Source organism: Heterodontus francisci, chromosome 18, assembly GCF_036365525.1.
Source record: "Heterodontus francisci isolate sHetFra1 chromosome 18, sHetFra1.hap1, whole genome shotgun sequence".
NCBI classification, from domain to species: Eukaryota; Metazoa; Chordata; class Chondrichthyes; order Heterodontiformes; family Heterodontidae; genus Heterodontus; species Heterodontus francisci.
Genome location: NC_090388.1, coordinates 9,393,261 through 9,418,250, shown reverse-complemented (window position 1 = coordinate 9,418,250; position 24,990 = coordinate 9,393,261). Strand labels below are relative to the sequence as shown.

The 24,990-nt window shown below is 42.8% G+C and overlaps 1 protein-coding gene across 1 annotated transcript in view; it reads right to left on the bottom strand.

The window, feature by feature from the left end:
• polr3b (polymerase (RNA) III (DNA directed) polypeptide B) overlaps positions 1 to 24,990 on the bottom strand; it is a 100,293-nt gene that overhangs the window by 19,636 nt on the left and 55,667 nt on the right. Inside the window, exons 16-23 of the mRNA XM_068050213.1 lie at positions 24,132 to 24,285; positions 21,388 to 21,462; positions 18,312 to 18,410; positions 15,829 to 15,956; positions 6,828 to 7,037; positions 3,811 to 3,969; positions 2,850 to 2,967; positions 313 to 455 (exon numbers count right to left, since the gene is read on the bottom strand). Coding sequence (XP_067906314.1) covers positions 313 to 455; positions 2,850 to 2,967; positions 3,811 to 3,969; positions 6,828 to 7,037; positions 15,829 to 15,956; positions 18,312 to 18,410; positions 21,388 to 21,462; positions 24,132 to 24,285 — 1,086 coding nt within the window. The remainder of the gene's footprint in view (positions 1 to 312; positions 456 to 2,849; positions 2,968 to 3,810; positions 3,970 to 6,827; positions 7,038 to 15,828; positions 15,957 to 18,311; positions 18,411 to 21,387; positions 21,463 to 24,131; positions 24,286 to 24,990) is intronic.

The window sequence follows — 24,990 nt, the reverse complement described above, 5'->3', positions numbered from 1 at the left end:
AATCTCTTATGGAATCTCAATCTCCCATGCTGTATGTAATTCTATAGAATACCAACTAAGTCTATACAGCTTGTCCTCATACCCTTTAGACCCTGGTGTCATTCTGATCAATCTAAGCTGCACCCCCTCCTTTCCTCAGGTGCTGTAACTGGAACTGAACGCAATGACTCCAGATGGAATCTGACCAAGACTCTGCACAACTGAAGCATCACTTCTCCACTTTTGAATTCCTACCCATTTATAGGTAGCTACTTACAAATGCGCGTACACAACATTTACACCATGAACTGCATCCCACACATTAGAATTTACCTTTCTGCCCATGCCGGCTGCTGAATTTGTCACCGATCTCAGGACGTCTCGTCTGTCTCAACAGAATTTTAATTAAGAATGCATCTTCTGAGTTTGAGGAGATCATCACCTTCTCGATATACGAATCCGTTGCTCCTTTGTAGCTGTTAATTGTAAGCAACATCCGTGATATTATCAATCTGAGCTATACACTGTCTAGCACGGTTAGTAAACTCAGCAATAAGCTGTCTATATTATATGGAAACATTTCATTTATTCCAGCTTTTGCCCTTCAGACAAAATGTTAAGCGGTCAAAGCAAAAAAGGGGAGAGTGTGGGATCCAGCACTCCCAACAGGTTTGGGGTGGGCTCTGCTCAATGGGATCGAAGAATCAGGGTTATACAGCTGTTGTCCAGTGACCCGCAATCCCTTCAAATGCAGCTCCTGATGGCAGCGTGGGGCTGTGGATGTACCACAAAGTGCATTTGAATTCGGCGCAGTTCAGCTCATTTCCCAAACACAAATTTGAATGTACAATACCAGTTCTGATGAAAGGTCATCAACCTGAAACATTAACTCAGTTTCTCTCTCCACAGATGCTGCCAGACCCGGAGTATTTGCAGCAATTTATTTTTCAGATTTCCACCATCTGCAGTATTTGGCTTTTATTTGAACGTACGATGAAGTTTTCAAACTATTTACAGCAGCTATTCCATTCTACCTGTTGTTTTATTCTCCATAAAGGATTCCACAGACTCAGGTATAATGATCAGGCCAGAATTGCCATTCTTTCATCAGAGTTAGAATAAACAGCAAAATTCCCTTTATTATTAGTTTTTACATGGAAAAAGAACTTAATCAGTGTTTGAGCATATTTCTGAAAAATCTCCCAAGTGTTCATACTGAATAACTTTGAAGTGCAGTCACTGTTACACAGGTGAATGCATGTTAATTTGCACACAGCAAGATCCACAAGCAGCAATTTGATGGATGACCAGTTAATCGGTTTGTGCAGTGTTGGCTAAAGGATGAATGTTAGCCAGGACACTGGGGGAAATTCTTTGGCCTTCTTCCAATAGTGCCATGGGATTCCAGCATCTAACCAAATCCCATAAGGCAGGTGGTTGGGCCTCGGTTTAACATCACATCCAACAAAAGGAGGAAAACCGTTTTAACGCAGTGAGTTGTCGTGATCTGGAATGCGCTGCCTGAAAGGATGGTGGAAGCAGATTCAATAGTAACTTGCAAAAAGCAATTAATCGATACCTGAAAAGGAAAAAAATATATGGACTGTGGGGAAAGAGTTGGGGGGAGTGGGAGTCATTGGGCGTGGATGTTTCAAAGAGACGGCACAGACACACTGTACCTTCTGTTCTCTCAGATTCTATGGCTGATACCTCTGACATTGCAGCACACGCTCAGTAGGCCTAGATAATGTGCTCAGGTCTAGGAGTGGGGCTTTTTAACTAAGACACAGGGATAAATTTAAAAGAGTTAAGGCTTCTACACCGTGACAATGGGGTATATTGGAGATTTGAGCATAATGGTATCAGTCTTGGCTGGCTCAGAGCTTGTGGGTTCAAGTCCTACTCCAGAGATGATCAGGTAATCCAGACTGACTATTTCAGAGCGCTACATGGACGGAAGTGCTGACTTGCGGATGAGATGCTGAACAGAGGTCTGATTTGTCTGTTCAGGAAACTATTACAAGAGCAAGGGAGGCCTCCTTGGTGTTCTGGCCAATACTCATCACTCAACCAGCACCAACAAGAGAATATCTAATCACTGTAAGGTTAAATTTCAAGAGCAGGCTGCTTTGTATTCCCTTGCCTTTAGATCATTGAGGGGTGACCTGATCGAGGTGTTTATAACGTTAAAAGGATTCAATAGGATAGATACAGAAAAACTATTTCCTCTGGTGTGGGAAACAAGAACAAGGGGGCATAACCTTAAAATTAAAGTTCGGCCTTCAGGAGGGAAATCAGGAAGAACTTTTTCACGTAAAAGATGGTTGAAATTTGGAACTCTTACCCCACGCCTACCCAACACCCCCACCCCATCCCATTCCCAGATACTGTTGATGCTGGGGGTCAATTGGAGCTTTCAAGACTGAGTGTGATAGATTTTAGTTGGGTTACAGAATCAAGGAATATGGAACAAAGGCAGGTAAATGGGATTGAGGATCTGATTGAATAGTGCAACAGGCTCAAAGGCTGGTGCAACAGGATCAAAGGGCTGAATGGCCTCTTTCTGTCGCTAACGTTGTGTTCCTTTTTATCTCTGCTATTTTTAGGACCTTGCCGTGCGCAAAACTGAGTGCAACGTTTACTTGCATGCCAGCGTTTACATAGCATTTCAAAAGTAATTCATTGGCTGTGACCTGTTCTGGGCTGTCCAGAGGATGTGAAATGTGCTATATAAATGCATGTTCTTTCTTTAAGTATCAAGCATAAGAATTTTCCATCAAGGCTTCAGTCAAACAGTTTCCTGTTTTTTTTTTTTGGGTGCAATTCCAGAAACCTGAACATGGGTGAGAGAGATCAGTGTTTGAACGTACGTGATTGGGACGTCACGAAACTGCGGCTGTTGGGATTGTGCAGTTCCCTCTAGAGGAGTCTGTGTAACAGTGGGCATGGATTTGTTCACCAGTACTTGTCTGTTTTCCACTTTCTCACCTAACCAAAAATAAAAGTGAAAAGGAAACAGTTTCTCATCAGGAGTTCGCAGTGCGCGATAGCACAAGAGTAAAACACCTCCACAAATTCTAATTTACAGAGTAATTCACTGCAAATAGCAAGAATAAGATTTATTCTGAACAGAAAAGGATAAACTGCATGGTATATTTTAGTAGAATTGGAACTACCCAGAGACACTGAAAATAATATGATCCATCTAATATCCATGCTCCAATGACCAACTACTGTTTTAGTTTTCCTCCTCTATCTTGTACTGTTCGGACACATACAATGAAAGTTAAACATTTTCCTCTCTAATTTCTGCCCCTGGACCTCACTTTTCGGAGCTGGGAAGTAACACTGGAAAGTGTTCGAACGGCACTGGCAATCCGCTGATACCTCTCCAAGTGTTCTTTTATTCACATGTTCGGACTCCAAGCAGCTGTCAGCTAACTACTCGATTGTGAGAGGCATCACAGCGATGTCCGATTCGGTCTTCAACCCGCACTCACAGGGAGTGACCAAGGTGAATAGCATAGATGCATTTAAGGGAAAACTGGATAAACACACGAGGGAGAAAGGAATATAAGGATAATGCTGAATGGGTAAGGTGAAGAGGGTTGGGAGGAGGATGGTATGGAGGATAAACACTGGCACAGGCCAGTTGGGCCAAATGGCCTGTTTCTGTGCTGTAAACTCAAGAAAAAACTCACTGCAGTTTAGATGAACTTCCTTTGCCAAAAGCAGGAGTCACTGAAAGGAGGAGATCACCAAGCTGTAGTTTAATAAAACGCTAAAGTTTATTCATCCTATGCTCTAACCCAACATGAGATGTTTCCTTACCTGGCGAGCAAATGCCGTCCGCATCTAAAATCTCATGCCGCCAAATTGGCTTCCGCGTAGCTGCATCAAGCATTGGACCCATAACTTTGTCGAATGTTTGATTGGTATAACGTTTAAGTGTACACTTTGCATTTTTATACACTAGGCACCTTCCAAAACCTTGGAAGAAAGGAAAAAGATAAACGCAATGATTATTACAACTAAGCGCTCCTCAGTGTCACTCAGTTTCCAAAGATACGCACACTTTTTACAGGCACTTCAACTCCCTTGGAGCAGGTGGCTCCTGTGGCACTCACAGGCTCAGAAACAAAAGCACGGGTGGTGGGAAATGCAAGGTGCGCTGTGCCAGTGAGGTCAGAGGGTGGGAGTGGCAGAAGGTCTATAAATGCTATTCCAAAATGTCAGCCTTGGTTGCTCTATTGCTGTTACGAAATACAGCCAGTGGGATAGGATTACTGTCAGAGCAGGCAGGCTACTTCATTATCCAATTCTGTGTTGCCGGATGTTAATCCGATAATAATTGTATGCAAGTAGTGGCCATTATTTGGGGATTCACTTGCGTCCCTAAAAATACAGACCATCTGAATCTGTGGTGGTGGAATTAGGAGGTGTTTGTTTCTAACGTGCATCTCTGCACACTTTTAGAAGCATTTATTTACAAAGATTAGCTCCAGTTCTATCCTTCACCATCTGGCTTTCTGAGTCTAACACCAGGAATGGCAAAAGGAAAAGGGACTGCAAGTGGAATGGTAACGAACAGCCATGGCAGCTATTTCCCAGGTATCCCTTGCTATCTTTACAATGTTGTGTCACTGACCAGGAAGAGGGTGCTTTACATTATCTGCCTCTGCATTACAAAGCTACCAGTTTAAGGATGGCAACATCTTCCTGAGGAACACACTCGGTGTTAAAACACTCATGCACAGCGAGATACAAGAGGAAGGGAGATTAAAACAAACCAAGCAGAGAACTCACTCAGTTTGTTTCAGCGATCTCTGGAGGCCCATCATACATTGCGTTTATAGGTTTTAGGCAACTAATTTAAGAAAAAAACAGCACTAATGCAAGTGCCCCAACATGTAAAAACCTCCCAAAGTGCTTCCCATACAAAAATATTTGCAGAGCTGGGTGAGGTTACAGAGATAGCGGGGGTTGAGGGTGTGGAGGGATTTGAAAACAAGGACGAGAATTTTAAAATTTAAGCATTGCCAGAACGGGAGGTAATATAGGACAGTGAGCACAGGGGTGTTGGGTGAACAGAACTTGTTGCGATTTAGAATTCAGGCAGCAGAGTTTTGGATGAGCTCATGTGTATGGAGGGTGCAAGTTTGGAAGGCTGGCCAGGAGAGCATGATCAAGTCGAGAGGTAACACTGGCACAGATGAGGGTTTCAGCAGACGAACGGGCAACATTATGGAGATGGAACTAGGCAATCTTGGTGATGAAGCAGATGTATGGTTGGACGATTATCTCTGGGCCAAATATGATATCCAGTCCAACAACCCTCCCAGATCTCTGTGCTCCTCCAATTCTGTCCTCTTTCACATTCCCAATTTTAAATTGCTCCCCCACTGGTGGCTGTGTTTTCGGCAGTGTCGACCCAGGAATTCCCCTTCTAAACCTCTCCGCCTCTCTAACTCTCTTTCCTCCATTAAGGTGCTGCTTAAAACCTAACTTTTTGACCAAGCTATGGGTCATCCATGCTAATATCTCCTTGTTAGGTGCAGTGTCCAATTTTGTTTGCTCACATGCCTGTGAAGCACCTTGGATGTCTCACTATGTTAAAGGCACTATATAAATGCAAGTTCTTATTGTAATGGCAGCTACGATACCCACAACTCCCAACTTCCCAGAAACCATTCTATCCATTGAGAGATTTTACTGGAGTGTGCAAGCTCTGGGGCTGCATTGTGGCCCTGGTATTTGTTGAGTTGGTCAGGAACGAAACTGGAGAAGAAATTGTGCCTATGATTTTTCATCCAGATTGGTCGCAGGAGTGTCTGCGAGATTAATCTATAAGAGTGACAGACTCCCGTACAGTGTTAGATCAGCAATGTAGTGCTGTTTCATATTGAGCATAAGGGCCTCCAAAGATTGAGGAGATACCAAGCACCGGGTCAGTTTTTAGCTCGTGAACTTTAGGTGGTCAAAAGTAAACCTGCGATTTAGACTCCACGTGTGATATATGGAGTTCATACACAATCGTTCTGCTTTGAAATAGTTAACATTAAAGCTTTACAACCCAAGGCGTGGAACATGCAGGGAATGGCCAGTGACTACTCACCAGGGCACCAAGAAGAAACAACTTCCTGAGTGGGTACAACTGAGTTATCATTTACACGGTAAATTAAGCTTCATTATTGTGGTTGTGGGGAGTTATATATCTGTTATTTAATTTGTTTTCTGGATGTCGGTGTTACTGGTACAGCCAGCAAGACCACATCTGCCGAGGCTCAGTGAGTAGCACTCTCGCCTTCAGTCAGAAGGTTTTGTGTTCATGTCCCACTCCAGAGATTGGGGCACAAAAACTTGGGTTGACACTCCCAGTACGGTACTGAGGGAGTGCTGCACTGTCAGAGGTGCCATCTTTTGGTTAAGGCGTCAAACCGAGGCCCAATCTGCCCACAAAAGTGCACGTGAAAGATCCCCGGCACTATTTTGAAAAAGAGCAGGGGAGTTCTCCCCAGTGTTCTGGCCAACATTTTTTCTCTCAACCAACGTCAGTAGAACAAATGAATTGGTCATCATCACATTGCTGTTTGGGGGAGCTTTTTGTTGCAAATTATCTGCTGCGTTTCCTAAATCACAACAGTGACTACACTACAAGTTTCCTTCATTGGCTGTAAAGTGTTTTGGGATTCCTTGAGGTGGTGAAAGGCACTATATAAAATGCAAGTTGTCTTGCCACAATGCTCAACAAAGGTCAAGTAATTACGAGACACCAGTGTACGTACATTGTAGGTTGTTATGGATTCAAATTGAAATACAAATCTATGAAATATATTAGTCCGCGTCACCTCTGTCCAAAGAAGCCTTATTCAGGACTAGAGCATCTTCAATATCGTAACCGCTGTAGCTCATCACTGCAACTGTGGCATTCTGCCCCGCTGGTAGCTTTTCAAAATCAATCAATTCAATGGATTTGGTCTTCACCATGGGTTTCTGAGGATAGGCAAGCAGGTACATGAGGGTGTCAATCCGATTGCGCTGGTTATAGCCGATCGTACCTGCAGGGACACATTAATAAAATATCACCAGGCTGCGTTCCTGAAAGCAATCTTACCGATCATTATTGATCTCATCCCCCACAGTACAAATCAAATCAGACCAAAAAAAAACAAACAGGTGCAAAATCCCCAAAATCCCAGTCTGAAGCAGGTACAAATAAAAGAGGACCACTCCTGAGTCAAATTTCATGCATTATTTTTTTACTTTGGGTTTCAGCAGTTTCCCGATAATAATACAAGAGCTCAGACTGTAGAATCATTTACATTCAGGGACGTCAGTACCCAGAATTATCCATTTTTTGTCACCTACAAGAGTATAGATCATCGGGACACTGGGACATTGCTGATTGGTAAACTCATACTTCAATAGCAAGTTTAGAATCAAAGTACATTGCGTCAAATGCATCAATTTCATTCTTCCTAAAGACTAGGTGCCAGTAACTGCCTAGTGATAATTTATCTTCCAAAAGCAACATGCTGAGTAGCAGTTTCTGAAGTGTGAACTCAGGAGTCATTTAAATATTTATTTAAAAAAACCCTGCAAGAACTTCCGCTTTGGTCAATTATTCCCAGGTGGACTTTGCTTGCTACATAACTTCTTAAACCTGCCGAGATGAAGATGTTGTGACTGTACCTGAATTCTGAATACAAAAAAGTGAAATTTATGGCACGGCAGCCAAAAAAATAAAAACCATCAGTTTTACTGAACTTAAATCAATGTAGAATTTCTCTTCAAAACTTGTGATGAGGAAAATCTCAAGAACACAATCCACAAACCGATAAGCTGAAGTTACAGTTGCTTATGGTCCGCTGTATATGTCAGTACCTTACACTATGTGATCATTTTAATATGTCTTTCACTTTTTTTTATTTAAATGCAATTCCTTGAAGAGGAAAAGTTTGCAGGCCTATGGGGAAAGGGCAGGAGTGGGATGAACTGCATATCCCTGTTACAAAAGCTGGCACAGGCAGGGTTGGGCATCATTTAGACCACACAAGTGATTGACAATGACCATCTCCAAAAAGACGGAGTCTAACCATCTCCCCTTGATATTCAACGTCATTACCACCGCTGAATCCTACACTAACATCCTGGGGGTTACCATTAACCAGAAATTTAACTGGGTCAGCCATATAAATACTGCGGCCAGATGATCAGGTCAGAGGATGGGAATTCTGCAGCGAGTAACTCACCTCCTGACTCCCCAAAGCCTGTCCACCATCTACAAGGCACAAGTGTAATGGAATACTCTCCACTTGCCTGGATGGGTGCAGCTCCAACAACACTCAAGAGGCTTGACACCATCCAGGGCAAAGTATCCCGCTTGATCAGCAACCCATGCATCACCTTAAACATTCATTCCCTCCACCACTGGCACACAGTGGCTGCACTGCAACAACTCACCAAGGCTGCTTCGAAAGCACCTTCCAAACCCGCGACCTCTACCACCTAGAAGGATAAGGGCAGCAAGTGCATGGGCACACCACCACCTGCAAGTTCCTCTCCAAGCCATATACCATCCTGACTTGGAAATATACTGCCATTCCATCACTGTTGCTGGGTTACAATCCTGCAACTCCCTAACAGCACTGTTGGTGTACCTACGCCACATGGATTGTAGCGGTTCAAGGCAGCAGCTTAACACAACTTTCTCGAGGGCAATTAAGGATAGGCAACGCTCGCATTTCATGAAATAAAAAAAGGCCTCTTTCTGTACCGCATCATTCTAATATAAAGGAGCTTCCCAAAGCTATCCAATTAGCCCACTCCCATGCTTCCCCCTCAGCCCCATGGACCTGCAAATTTTTCCTTTAAGAATATATCCAATTCCTTTTTGAAAATTACTACTGAATCTGCTTCCGCTGCCCTTTCAGACAGTGCATTCCAGATTATAACTTACTGTGTATAACAAATTCAGGTTTTCCTTCTGGTTCTTTTGCCAATTACCTTAAATCCCCTTACTTAATCAAAACCCCTCATGATTTTGAACAGCTTTATTAAATCTCCCCTTAACCTTCTCTGCTCTAAGCAGAACAATCCCAGCTTATCTAGTCTGTCCACATAACTGAAGTCCCTCATCACTGTTATGTAGCGCTATAGTGTCATTTACGGAAGTGAAGGATGCCAAATGGCACATCAAGTCCATGCCAGCTCTCCATGAAGCTATCCAGTCAGTCCCACTCCCCCGCTCAATCCCCATCGCCCTGCAAGTTTATTTCCTTCAAACGGCCATCCAATTTCCTCTTGAAGTCACTGATTGTCACCGCTTCCATCACCCTCATGAGCAGCAAATTCCAGGTCATTACTGCCCGCTGCATAAAATAATTCTTCCTCATATTCCCCCACTGCATCTCCTCCAAAACCTTCATTCCGTGTCCTCTTGTCCTTGTACCATCAGTTAATGGAAACAGTTTTTCCTTGTCTTAACTTACCTAAGCTGGTCATAATCTTGTACACCTCTATTAAATCTCCTTTGCTTGAGGGAGAACAATCCCAGCTTCTCCAACCTAACCTTGTAACTAAAATCCCCCATCCCTAGAACCATTCTGGTAAATCTCCTCTGCACCCTCTCAAGGGCCCTCACATCCTTCCTAAAGTATGACGACCAGAACTGGATGCAATACTCCAGTTGGTCCCATTAAGTCTATATTGCCTCACCCTATTCCTTCTGCCAAAATGCATCACCTCACAAATGCATCATCTCTGCCACCTCTCTGCCCATTCTGCCAGCCTATGTCCTGTTGCAGGCAGTTCATATCATCCTCACTGTTTGCCACACCTCCAAGCTGGTGTCATCATCAATTTTTTTTAATTCTACTCGGTATTCCAAGATCCAAGTCATTTATATATAGCAGAAAAAGCAGTGGTCCCAGCAATGACCCTTGGGGAACACCACTGCCTATCATCCTGGAGAGATGGTGCAGGAGGGAGGACATGAAAACTCTGGGGCACTGCGACCAGTTCTGGAGAAGGTGGGACCTGTACAAGTCAGGAGGTCTACACCTGAACAGGACCAGGACGAATATCCTTGCAGGAAGGTTTACCAGTGCTATTGGGGATGGTTTAAATTAGATTGGCAGGGGGATGGGAATCTGACTGCTGTTTCTGATAGGATAAATGCAGAGCAGGGACTGGGAGGCAGAGAATTAGCGAGTGATTCTGAAAGACAGAAGAAGCAAAGGTTAAAAAGTGTGGAGCACAGGAATTTGGCAGTGTTAAAAGGTACTTATTTAAATGCAAAGTCTTTGCTCGAGTCGCTCTGAACAGGCTCCAGAAGCTGGCCGAGCGCGTCTACCCTGAGGCACAGTGTGGCTTTCGTGCAGAGAGATCGACTATTGACATGCTGTTCTCCCTTCGTCAGATACAGGAGAAATGCCGTGAACAACAGATGCCCCTCTACATTGCTTTCATTGATCTCACCAAAGCCTTTGACCTCGTCAGCAGACGTGGTCTCTTCAGACTACTAGAAAAGATCGGATGTCCACCAAAGCTACTAAGTATCATCACCTCATTCCATGACAATATGAAAGGCACAATTCAACATGGTGGCTCCTCATCAGAGCCCTTTCCTATCCTGAGTGGTGTGAAACAGGGCTGTGTTCTCGCACCCACACTTTTTGGGATTTTCTTCTCCCTGCTGCTTTCACATGCGTTCAAATCCTCTGAAGAAGGAATTTTCCTCCACACAAGATCAGGGGGCAGGTTGTTCAACCTTGCCCGTCTAAGAGCGAAGTCCAAAGTACGGAAAGTCCTCATCAGAGAACTCCTCTTTGCTGACGATGCTGCTTTAACATCTCACACTGAAGAATGCCTGCAGAGTCTCATCGACAGGTTTGCGTCTGCCTGCAATGAATTTGGCCTAACCATCAGCCTCAAGAAAACGAACATCATGGGGCAGGATGTCAGAAATGCTCCATCCATCAATATTGGCGACCACGCTCTGGAAGTGGTTCAAGAGTTCACCTACCTAGGCTCAACTATCACCAGTAACCTGTCTCTAGATGCAGAAATCAACAAGCGCATGGGTAAGGCTTCCACTGCTATGTTCAGACTGGCCAAGAGAGTGTGGGAAAATGGCGCACTGACACGGAACACAAAAGTCCGAGTGTATCAGGCCTGTGTCCTCAGTACCTTGCTCTATGGCAGCGAGGCCTGGACAACGTATGCCAGCCAAGAGCGACGTCTCAATTCATTCCATCTTCGCTGCCTTCGGAGAATACTTGGCATCAGGTGGCAGGACTATATCTCCAACACAGAAGTCCTTGAAGCGGCCAACATCCCCAGCTTATACACACTACTGAGTCAGCGGCGCTTGAGATGGCTTGGCCATGTGAGCCGCATGGAAGATGGCAGGATCCCCAAAGACACATTGTACAGCGAGCTCGCCACTGGTATCAGACCCACCGGCCGTCCATGTCTCCGTTATAAAGACGTCTGCAAACGCGACATGAAATCGTGTGACATTGATCACAAGTCGTGGGAGTCAGTTGCCAGCATTCGCCAGAGCTGGCGGGCAGCCATAAAGACAGGGCTAAATTGTGGCGAGTCGAAGAGACTTAGTAGTTGGCAGGAAAAAAGACAGAGGCGCAAGGGGAGAGCCGACTGTGCAACAGCCCCAACAAACAATTTTCTCTGCAGCACCTGTGGAAGAGCCTGTCACTCCAAAATTGGCCTTTATAGCCACTCCAGGCGCTGCTTCACAAACCACTGACCACCTCCAGGCGCGTATCCATTGTCTCTCGAGATAAGGAGGCCCAAAAGAATAGCAAATAAAGCCGATCAGCTGAGGGCACAGGTAGACACATGGCAGCATATCATTGCTATAATCGAAACATGGCTTATGTGGGGCAAAAATGGCAGCTCAACATCCCTGGATAGAGAGTTTCAGGCAGGATAGAGAGGGGGATAAAAAAAGGAGTGAGTATAGCCTTATTGGTTAAAGAATCAATTACAGCTGTGAGGAGGGATGACCCTAAAGGAATCAAATAGGCCATATGGGTTGAGATCAGAAATAAAAAAGGGGCAACCACATTACTAGGAGTGTACTATAGACCCTCAAATAGTGAGAGGGAGTTAGAAGAACAAATATGTAGACAAGTTTCTGAGTGCCAAAACAATAGGGCAATAATAGTTGGGGATTTCAACTACCCCAATATCAACTGGGATACAAAAGTATGAAGGGGACAGTGGGCACAAAATTCTTGAACTGCACTCAAGAGAACTTTTTTAGCCAGCATGTAACAAGCCCAAAGAGAGGGGATGCAATTCTAGATTTAGTCTTAAGAAATGAAAGTTGGGCAAGTGGATGAAGTAGCAGTGGGTGACCATTTTGGAAATAGTGACCATAATACAGTTAAGATTTAGCATTATTATAGAAAAGGACAAAGACAGAACAGGAGTAAAAGTTCTAAATTGGAGGAAGGCAAATTTTACGAAGCGGAGGTGTGACCTAGTGAAAGTGGGCTGGATACAGCTACTTGAAGGAAAATCAGTGGCAAACCAGTGGGAGGTATTCAAAAGCAAGATTCTACAGGCACAGTGTAGACATGTCCTCACAAGGAAAAAGGGTAGTACTGTCAAATCTAGAACCCCCTGGTTACCTAGAAGCATACAGGATAAGATAGAGCAGAAAAAGAAAGCTTATGACAGTCACAAAAATCTTAATACTTTAGAAAGCCTAGAGGAGTATAGAAAGTGCAGGGGTAAAGTAAAAAAGGAAATTAGGAAAGCAAAGAGAGGACATGAAAATATATTGACAGGTAAAATTAAGGAAAACCCAAAGATGTTTTATCAGTGCATTAAGAGCAAAAGGATAACTAAGGAAAGGGTAGGGCCTATCAGAGATGTACAGGTAACTTATGCGTAGATGCAGAAGATGTGGGCAGGAATCTTAGAGTTTTTTGTCTCTATCTTCACAAAAGAGGGATGATGCAGACATATTAAAGAGGAGTGTGAAATATCAGATACGATAAGCAGAATGAGAGGGGAAGTACTAGAGGGTCCGACATCCTTGAAAGTGAATAAATTACCAGGGCTGGATGGATTGTGCCCCAGACTGTTAAAGGAAGCCAGGGAGGAAATAGAAGATGCTCGATCATCTTCAAATCCTCAGTAGATATAGGCAAGGTACCAGACGATTGGAGGTCTACGACCTTTGTACCATTGTTTAAAAAGTGTGCAAGGGATAGGCCAAATAATTACAGGCCGGTCAGTCTGACCTCGGTGGTGGGCAAATTATTAGAATCAATTCTGAGTGATAGCATAAACTGTTACTGAGAAAGACATGGATTAATCACGGGCAGTCAGCATGGATTTGTTAAAAGAAGGTTGTGTCTTATCAACTTAATGGAATTTTTTGAGGAAGTAACCAGGAGAATTGATGATGTTAGTGCAGTGGATGTTGTATACATGGATTTTAGTAAGGCATTTGACAAGGTCCCACATGGCAAACTGGTCAGAAAAATAAAAGCCCATGGGATACAGGGGAATGTGGCAAGTTGGATCCAAAATTGGTTCAGTGACAGGAAACAAAGTGTAGTAGTCGACAGATGTTTCTGTCAATGGAAAGCTGTTTCCAGTGGCGTTCCACAGGGCTCAGTGTTGGGTCCCTTGCTGTTTGTGGTATATATTAATGATTTGGACTTAAATGTGGGAGGCATGATTGGAAAAATTTGCTGATGACACAAAAATTGGCCGTGTAGTTGATAGTGATAGTGAAGACAGTGGCTGTAGACTCCAGAATGATATCAATGGTTTGGTTGAGTGGGTGGAAAAGTGTCAAATGGAATTCAATCTGGAGAAGTGTGAAGTAATGCATTTGGGGAGAGCAAATAAAGCAAGGGAATACACAACAGGAGGATATTGAGAGGGGTAGAAGAAGTGAGACACCTTGGAGTGCATGTCCACAGGTCCCTGAAGGTGGCAGGACAGGTAGATAAAGTGGTGAAGGCGGCATACAGAATGCTTTCCTTTATTGGCTCAGGTATAGAATACAAAAGCAGGGATGTAATGCTGGAACTGTATAAAATGCTGGTTAGGCCACAGCTGGAGTATTGCGTACAGTTCTGGTCACCACACTACAGGAAGGATATAATTGCCCTGGACAGAGTACATGGGAGATTTACAAGAATGTTGCCAGGGCTTGAAAATTGCAGCTATGAAGAAAGACTGGATAGGCTAGGGTTATTTTCCTTGGAAGAGGAGGCTGAGGGGTGACTTAGGTGTACAAAATTATGAGGGGCTTAGATAGAGTAGACAGGAAGGACCTGCTTCCCCTAGTGGAGAGGTCAATTACCAGGGGGCACAGATTTAAGGTGACTGGTAGAAGGATCAGAGGGGACACAAGGAAAAACTATTTCACCCAGAGCATGATGGGTGTCTGGAAATCACTGCCCAGATGGATGGTGGAGGCAGAAACTCTCAACTCATTTAAAAGGTACCTGGACCTGCACCTGAAGTGCTGTAACCCATGAACTAGGTGCTGAAAGATGGGATTAGATTGGGTGGCTGATTTATTTTCAGCTGGCAGAGACACAATGGGCTGAATGGCCTCTTTCTGTGAGGTAACTTTTCTATGGTTCTATCCTCCAATCTGAAAAACAACCATTAAGTCAATCTCATCTTGTGTTAAGTTAGTTCAGCCAACACACAACACAGTCCCAGTTAAACTGAACTTTTTTTTCCCCTCCACAAAGGCCGCACATTGTAATGATGTTGCCATTAATTATAGCTATGCATTCAGCCTGCTCAACATTTACATCCAGGTTTCGACAATCACCCCGCTTTCTAACGTCAGAAGTGACGACAGGGCACTGTATCCAGGGAGCTGATTGTACAAGCTCAGGGTCGGGGCAGCTGAATACACCAGCCACAGAGAAAAAAAAAACAGACAATGAATTGCAAATGACACTCCAAAACAAAAACACAAAAAGCTTCACACACAACCAACAATGGGACTCTGCATATATATCGATCTGCTGTATGCACTTAACTGTGTGTGGCAACAAACTGTTCACTTTGAAAATGATGTCTAACGGGTACAAACACAGAAAGCAATTAGGAAAAACCTTTAGCATTGGTCTCACACTACTGACCCACTCCCAGAAAAGAACAGTGACAGAAACAACGCTTAGAGAAACAAGCACTCGGAATATTGCTACAGGAATATGCAACAAATAAACTAGTCTTTTCATAATAATATAGAACTATTGAATTTACAGTGGGGAAGGTGGTCATTCAGCCCCTCGTGCACGTGCTGTTCAAATTTCTTTGAATCCCATTTCCGTACCCTTTCCCCCATTCTTTTATAGTCTTCCTTTCAAATATTTATCGAATTCCCTTTTAAAATGTTGTATCCTCTATCTCTGTAGCCCCTCATGATGAAGCAGTCCTGATTCAAATAACCAGCTTTGTGAACAAAAGTTACTCTGCTTGTCGCCTTCATTCTGCCAATTCGCAGTCTGTGTCTCTCGTGACCTTACCAACCAGTGGGAACAAACTCACTATTTCCCTTTTCAAAACTTGATCTGGACAACCTCTATTAGATACCCCCTTTCACCTTCTCTTGTTCCTGTGAACATTTTTTTTTTGAGTCTTCATAATTTTTTTCAATCTAAGCTCTTTACGACATTGCAAATTTGAAAAGGTTGCAGCCAAATACAGTGAGGCAGAGTTAATGTGCTGGTCACAAACTCCTGGATATAGTTCAGAGTTTCTCCTTCTTACAGGAGGAGACAGCTTAAGCAAAAGCTGCATGAATTTTTTTTTTTTAATAAGATGTGTAATGCTTACCCATGGCTTGTTTCCCCATTGCACACTGGTAGGTGTTCCTTGGAGACTGATTGTGGTGAGGGTAGGGAATGAGTCCTGCACACACGCCCAGCAGCGTAAACGGTTCAATCTCCAAGTGGGTCGTGGATCTGTAATAATGAGTAACAGAGCAAATCTCAGACCTCTAAACAGAAAAACACAGTGCAGAAAAATATCGCTAATAGCATACATCAGAAGTGTCAACAGTGAAGTATAATGGAGTGCACTATTTAGTTATTTCTAGCTCATTCATTACAGTAATTACAGAAATTGTTTTTAATTTCCAGAATGGGGAACAGGTGTATTAGTTTAGAGATACAGCACTGAAACAGGCCCTTCGGCCCACCGAGTCTGTGCCGACCATCAACCACCCATTTATACTAATCCTACACTAATCCCATATTCCTACAACATCCCCACCTGTCCCTATATTTCCCTACCACCTACCTATACTAGGGGCAATTTATAATGGCCAATTAACCTATCAACCTGCAAGTCTTTGGCATGTGGGAGGAAACCGGAGCACCCGGAGGAAACCCACACAGACACAGGGAGAACTTGCAAACTCCACACAGGCAGTAGCCGGAATTGAACCCGGGTCGCTGGAGCTGTGAGGCTGCGGTGCCAACCACTGCGCCACTGTATTAGGAGCAGTAAAACATTTATTTTCACAGAACAGTATTGTTCTCCATAAAATAGAGAAGGTTAGGGGAGATTTAATAGAGGTATTCAAAATAATGAGAGGTTTTGATAGAGTAAATAAGGAGAAACTGTTTCCAGTGACAGGAGGGTCAGTAAACAGAGGACAAATTTAAGGTAATTGGCAAAAGAACCAGAGGTGGCATGACAATTTTTTTTTTAATGCAGCTGGAATGCACTGCCTGAAAGGGTGGCGGAAGCAGATTCAACCATAACTTCCTAAAGGGAATTGGATAAATATTTGAAGGGGAAAACTTTGCAGATCTAAGGGAAAAGAGCAGGGTAGTGGGACTATTTAGATAGGTCTACCAAAGAGCCAGCACAGACGTGATGGGCCGAATGACTTGCTGTGCTGTTTGATTCTACGCGTCTAAGAATAGCTGGTATTGATTAAGTGCTTTTAATATTAAGGAAAAACCTCCTAAAATAAGCATATGTATTAATCTAAAAGTACGACTTCCACCATGTATTAGTAATATCCACATTACAGCACAGAACAGCTGAACTGATGGATATGATTCCCAATTGGTTTGCACATGACAAAGGTTAAGCCTTTGAACAAAATCTTTAGTGAGACTCTATGAAACCCAACTAATAGTCTCTGCTTTCCCAGCTGACTGATCATCACCAGCGCCTTGTGCATGGACCCCTCGAGCACCACCGAGTCTGACCTTCCCAGAGGCTTCACCGCCAACGTGCAAGAGGCTGGGACCCTAATGCTAAGGAGAAGTTGGTGGTGGCAATGCCCCAAAGTCCTAGATGACCATATAAGGAAACAGCCTGCCAACAGCAGCGGTCAGAACCTATCTGGAGTAGCTGTGTCCAGTTCTGGGCACCACACCTCAGGAATAATATATTGGCCTAACAGGAGATTTATCAGAACGGCAGTGGGGGCAAAAGTTCAATTATGAGGATAGGTTGCAGAAAATTGGTTGTATTCTGTTGAGTTTGGAAGGTTGAAGGGATGATCTAATTGAGGTGTTTAAAATGATAAAGGGATGCAAGATACAGAGAAACTATTTCCTCTGGTGTGGAATCAAGAACAAGGGGGCTAGACCACTCAGAAGTGGAACCAGGAGCAGTTCCGCACAAAGGGTAGTGGAAATCTGGAACCCCTCCCCCAAAAATGGCTCTGCATTTCAAGAAACAGATTTAAAGTAAATGGCAGAGAAAGCAAGGGCAGGATAAGGAAAAACTTTTTCATGCAGCGAGTGATTAAGGTCTGGAATGCACGGCCTGAGAGCTTTGTGGAGGCGGATTCAAACGAGGCATTCAAAAGGGAACTAGACTGTTATCTGAAAAAGGAACGAGGTGCAGGGTTACAGGGAGAAGGCGGGGGAATGGCACTAAGTGAATTGCCCCTTCAGAGAGCAGGTGCAGACATGATGGGCCAAATGGCCTCCTTCTGTGCTGTAACAATTCTGTGATTTGGGGGGAACAATTGGAGCTTTGAAGACTGAGATGGATAGAATTTTGTTGGGTAAGGGGGTCAAGGGATATGAAGCAAAGGTGGGTAGAGTTTAGATACAGATTAGCCATCATCTGCTAGGATGGCAGAACAGGCTCGAAGGGCTTAATTTACTGGCCTCCTCCGGTTCCTGTGTTCCTAACACTTCATATCCAGGCATTATCCTCCTAGGCATGGTCCTTATAGTTAAAAAAATACAATTTTTTTTGTGTAGAAATAACAAATTATACTTTGAAATGAGTAATTTACGTAAAAGCACTCCTGCAGTTACATCAAATGCAGCAGTTTCTAAACTTACTTTTTGATCATATGCTCATAAAGTGCAATATGGCAATCATTTTCTTCATTGACATCAAGGTACTCCACTAAACCCTCGTGCAGGAAATCTTCAAAGGACCTGCACATGAATCATAAAAAGTAAACCAACCATTACATAATTACACTAATACCGAAGCACAATTCTGCAGATGCTGAAAATCTGAAATATTTATATCTCCTCAAGACCAATCTTTTGTTTCTTTACTTGTCCCATTGCCATCTCCTTTTACCTTGCACCATCATCCCTTTTGTCATTTAATCCCTCCTGCCTGCTACCCGATTGCAGACCTTCCCTTTTGTTCTTTCCTCCCCTGCCTTCTTTCCCTGCCTCTGTACTTGCTTAACAGCTGTTGCATCTTTAACTTTTTCCAGTTCAGGTCATCAACCTGAAATGTTAACTGTTTCTTCTCTCCACAGAGGTTTCCTGACCTGCAGAGTATTCCCAACATTTTCTGTGTTTATTATTACATTTGGGGTATCTTTGGGCATTTTTCAATTTCAAAACCACACTTTTTTCCCCTCTTCAAATGGTTATCTAATTCCCACTTAAATGCGCTGATTGAATCAGCAATAGCCTCAAGTAGAAGTGTATTCAAAAATTTTCAACTATCTACATAAAAATTGTCGTTCCCCCCGTCCCCCCTTTAAACTTTCTGTATTAATGCTGAGTCAATGTCCTTCGCCATTGATTCACCAATGGGAATGATCTTTCACTGCTTACCCTCTCAAGCTCCTCCATAATTTTAAACACTTTACACCAGCTTCTTCGTTAACCAGATCACCTCTGTTAAATTCAGCCCCAGTTCCTCCTCCTACCTATAAGCCTCTCGTTGCTGATACCATACCAGTGATGAGAACAGAAATTGCCAGAAATACTCAGCCGGTCTGGCAGCATCTGTGTAGAGAGAAACAGAGTTAACTTTTCAGGTCTGTGACCCCTCAGATGAAGGGTCACAGACCTGAAACGTTAATTCGGTTTCTCTCTACACAGATGCTGCCAGACCTGCTGAATATTTCCGGCACTTTCTACTCTCATTTCAGAGTTCCAGCACTCACAGTATTTTGCTCTTATTTTACCATTTCAGTGAATCTCTGTTGCACCTTTTCCACGACTCCAATACCCTTTCTGTAATGGGGTGTCGAGAATAGAGTAAAGAACTCTCAACTGAGGAAAAATCTCACAAATCATTACCTTTCTTAAAAATAAATTTCAATTTACATTCCACAAAACAACAACTTGGACTATTTCGCACCTTATAATTATTGTAAAGTGGCTTCCCCCAAATATTGATGTACATAATTAAAACTTTAAAAAGTAGAATAGGGGACAAAATTTTAGTTCGTACATCTCTTGGGAATTTTATCACTACCTTCTAGGTTTTGCATTCCATTTCCTAAGAATCCCATTTACCCTTACTAATGTTTTGCTCCATCTGCATCCTTGGTTTTAAAGTTCACTGTACCTGAATGCCTAAAGCCGTTGAGGAGGTTACTATTTGGTGTCTACTTCCATTCTCTGTTCTTTTTCCCCCAAAAGGCTTTGCTTCACTTTATGGTATACAAATCCCAAATCAATGAGAGTATTGCACATATTTTACAGCATTCAGCTCAAGTTAGCAAGACCATTGAGTGCACACCTTCTGTTTTGTTAATTTTGCTGCTTTTCTCCTTGAAACACACGGTTTTGGTCTGGTAGCCTGTCCCTTTAATTCAGGGCACAATACCTGAAGAGTTTAAAAAGCCACCAGCCTCTACAGTTGCGCATGTTGCAATGTTTGTCACTATTGTTTCCATGGTAGTTGGATTGAAGGGGAACGAACATACACAATTTGGAATCTATACAGAACTTGCAGTTGGTTCAGTTGTGGATACGACAACTTGTTTTGAAGGAGGCTAGCAGCTACGAAATCTTAACAAGCTTCAACAGCCAACTGAGGGGAATGAAGAGGAGCAAAAAGGAGAGGTACAGAACTGAGCACGTCACAGAAAGGCAAGGTAGACCAGCTAATTCCCACTGCTGGGAAAGGTTACAAGAAAGGAAATGTGTTTATAATAATTGTTCTTAATTTAAGTCACCTGTCATGAACATTTTGAGATAGATAACAAAATCACTGTAAATATATAAACACCATCATTTAATAAACCTACTTAATATTTAAAACCAAAAATGAGTCCTGAAGTGAAGCTCTATTGATTGTTGAGGACCAGAGAGAGATCCTGGAGGCACAGAAATAATTCCCTTAGTTTAAAAGTAATTAAGAGACAATTTTCAGTTCATTACCCCTGGTATCGTACTGATTTTTTTTACCTAGGTAGGAAAACACTCTTGAAGACAGAGTCGGGAGTCACTTCTGAGTGATTCATGATACAAGAAGCAAAGCAATCCAGAGTGAAAGGTAAAGTAAGACCTCAGAATGAAACATACCTTTTCCTCTCTCCACACCCTTCCACACAACCACATACATTCAAAAAGGTGGGCAAACAAATAAGGCAACTGCAAAATTGCTCGACGACTAGCTACTAGGCAGCGAGGGACAGGCCACCAATTTCCTCCCTATGTGGGACAGTACTGATTCTCCAGAAAGCATGCCCTCAGTAATACACTAAAATAAAAGCAAAATACTGCGGATGCTGGAAATCTGAAACAAAAACAAGAAATGCCGGATTCACTCAGCAGGTCTGGCAGCATCTGTGGAAAGAGAAGCAGAGTTAACGTTTCGAAGAAGGGTCACTGACCCGAAACGTTAACTCTGCTTCTCTTTCCACAGATGCTGCCACACCTGCTGAGTGAATCCGGCATTTCTTGTTTTTGTTGCCCTCAGTAATACAGCTTGCCCGGAGGCCCCCTTGACAACACAGCTTACCCTGCAGAGCAGCGCCTGGAGTGGCTATAAAGGCTAATTCTAGAGTGACAGACTCTTCCACAGGCGTTGCAGATAAAATTGGTTGTCGGGGCTGTTACACAGTTGGCTACACAGTCACATTGCTACTAAGCACTAAGTTACCCATTCAATAAAAAAATCTCATTGATATTGTTAAAAGGATATTGAGATTACCTGTAGCCTTGAGATAGCTCTTCAATATGCTTGTTTTTTACTGCTGGTTTTCCATTCTTCACAATGATGTAGGGCCTAAACACAATGTTAACCAAAGAATTACTCATTCAGGAGGAAGCCAATATTCTCCAGTAGAACCAATGACAGTCTCTTTTTCTAGAGCAAAGAACTTGGATAATAAAAACAAAAGCCACTGAAATTCCAAATCCAAAACAACGGAAGTGTGCACACTCAATTTGATAACACAATTACAAGAGACATGCATATACTGAGCTTCGGATACTATGATTTGATTTGCGTTCAACTCCTTGCTCGATCAAATGGATTTTACATTTAAGTTAGGTACAGAAACCAAGACTGCGTTGTGCACCAGCCTGCTTACTGTAACCAAAATGATCAAAACGCCACTAGTTATCCTAAAGTGTCCTACCCGGGTTACTTGGGAAATTGGTTATAGTCATGGCTCAGTAAGTAGCACTCTCGCCTGAGTCAGCAGGTTGTGAGCACATAATCTTGGCTGACATTTCCAGTGCAGTACTGGGGGAGTGCTGCCCTGTCAGAGATGCCATCTTTTAGATGAAACGTTAAACCGAGGTCTAACCCTGTGGTTCTAATGCGCATTACATCTTTAAGGAACAGTATTAACAGTGCAACTTTGATAATCTGAAAATATATTTAAAATTAATTATAATATTAAATTACATCAACTGATCTTTCCCCCCCACAACATTTTATACTTAACTGTACAGAACAAAATCAGAAAAATGAAAGGGAGTACACAATCCATCTCCTGGTCAATATAGATTGTCAGCGAAAATGACCAGACTTGGAAAGGCTTAATGAAAATGAGTAGATTTATGCAAGTGTTACAGATCTCTGTTTGCAGCGCCTGACATGAGGACATGTATCCCTGCATGCTCTACCACCATCACCAGAGCAACCCAAAGGGACAAAGGACGGCATGCGACATCTGATCATCAGCAAGCTCGCTGTTTGTACAGCAAGCTCCAGCAAAGTGCAGAAAATAAACAGTAGGTACTCGTATAAAAATAAAGTACAAACACTCGCCCAAGGTTTAATGAGCACATCTTAAAAAGTTAAGTACTGTATCGGAACAATGCAACCCAAGTATAGTATCACAGGATAGAGCAGATAGAAATTCAATTATCCCTCTTTAACTGAGAAACAAAGACACAGCACAGAAACAGATGAGCGTTTCGGAATATTTCAGCAGTACCGAATAGGATTAACAATGTGTTTTATGTTGTATTCACATGACAACTGGGGAAGGGAAGAGATCTTCAAGTGTTTAACATTTTCTTTTTCAACAAGCAATGTATACTTTGAACCCTAAAAGAATGAAGTAAATAAGTTGTAACGTTCTGCATTACTTCTGAAAAGTGAGTGCTGTGGCTGCAGTCTGGGTTTACGCGGATTTATTTACCTTGCCTGTGGAAGCGTCATTATGTATAGTAACTATTAGGGCTGTCAATTAATTGCAGTTAACTCCTGCGATTAATGTCTTCATTTTTTTTGGAGGTCCATTTTTTAAAAAACATGCTTGAATCACAAAGTCACAGGGAGAGCACCAAGGATGGAATCATTTTTAGCCCAGAGTTTTAGCCTCGCGAACTGTGACCTCCTCTTCTACTAGAATGCCATCGAATAAACACATACTATACTTCAAGCTACATTTACAGTAAAGATACAGGCTATCTGACCCAACTAGTTTATGCAAGTGTTATGTTCCTAATGAACCTCCTCCCATCATTCTTCATCTCACTCAATTAGCATGTCCTTCTGCTCTGGCCTTTAACATCCCAAATTTTAATGGCTCCACCATTGGCAACCGCGTCTTCAGCTTCAGCTGCCCTAAGCTTTAGAATCCCCATCCCAAACCTCTCTACTTTTCTCTCTCCTCATTTAAGACACTCCTTAAAACCTATCTCACTGACTAAACATTTGGTCACCAGTCCTAATATTGCCTTATGTGGCTCAGTGTCTAACTTTTCCTTGTATATTGTCCTCTGGGAGAACCACCTTGGTGCTCCATTCTTTTTCCTTATTACGGAATGGTACAGCACAGGAGGCGGCAGCTCGGCCCATCGGGCCTGGGCTGGCTCTTTGAAAGAGCTATCCAAATAGTTCCACTACCCTTGCTCTTTCCCCATAGCCCTGCAATCTTTTCCTTTTCATACTATTTATATAAAATATATATAAAAATGTATAAATAAGTTACTACTGAATCTGCTCCCACCATCCTTTCAGGCAGTGCTTTCCAGATGATCTTCATTAATGGTCAAAAGTAAATTTTAAGATTGTTGCAATTCGTAATCCTAGATCATTTATGCACATAGTAAATGAGCGACCTCAACACGATTGGAACAAAACTCACTAATCCTTCCATTCTCAAATTTCCTTATGTCTATCTTCCACCATCTCTCTATCCATGCTCCCTCATCTCCCCTTATAATTCTATGTCCTATCACCACAAGTCTCGCATGTAGCACTTTATCAAATACTTTGTGAAAGTCCATATAATCCACATCCACTGCATTTCTTTCAACTATCCTGTCTGCTCTTCACAAGTTCTGCAAGATAAATAGGACAGGTTCATACATTGTGCACAGTGTAGCTAAGATAGGAACATAGCAAAGTGGGGAGACGCTGCACAGGACTAACAGAGGATTAACAGAGCTCTGCGCTTGGAGCTGCTCAAATGATTAACCACCTTTTACTGTTACCTGCAAAGTCTGCCTCCATCAGAAGAAATGTAAACACAGCGATCCGTTAGATTTGTAGAGATGGAAACAAACTCATTGATGTACCCTGCTCGGCGCATCAGACGGAATGTTTTCACCAGTTTCTGATGGTCGTGTATTACACCCAAGATGTTACCTGATAAGATCAGAACAAAGAGACTTTAAATTAGGATTGTAGGCATTGAATAAGTTCTAAAATAGTCTCCTAAAATAGTCAGACAGAATCACAAAACCTTGTAGCACAGGAGGAGGCCATTCAGGCTGTCACGCCTATGCTAACTCTTTGAAATCTATGACTTCTGGTTACAGAATGACTTGACAGAGGAAAGTGTCCCTTCCTACATGCTCTACCAGAACCCATCAATTTTCAATACCTCTATTAGGAGTCTATTTAATCTCTGCTCTAAGGAGAACAATCACAGCTTCTCCAATCTCACCACTTAACTGAAGACTTCCTTCCCTAGTATCATCCAGGTAAATCACCTCTGCACCCTCTCCAAGACTTTGACATCCTGTCTAAGGTGTGGTGCCCAGAACTGAATTGAATACTCCAGCTGAGGCCAAACCAGTGATTTTTGAAGGTTTAGCATGACTTCCTTGTTTTGTATTCAATGCCCCATTTACAAAGCCAAGTATCCCGTACACTTTCTTACCCGCTTTCTCAACTTGCCGTCACTTTCAAGGATCTGTAACTATGCAGCCCCTGGCCCCTTGGCTCTTGGGCCCCCACCTCAAATAGTACCAGAGAGATGTTTCCTCTAGCCTTCCCATTGTTTCAATCCTTGAATGTAGATGAAGCTCTATATATAAACGAATAGGCTATCTAATCTTTTTGGGGAGG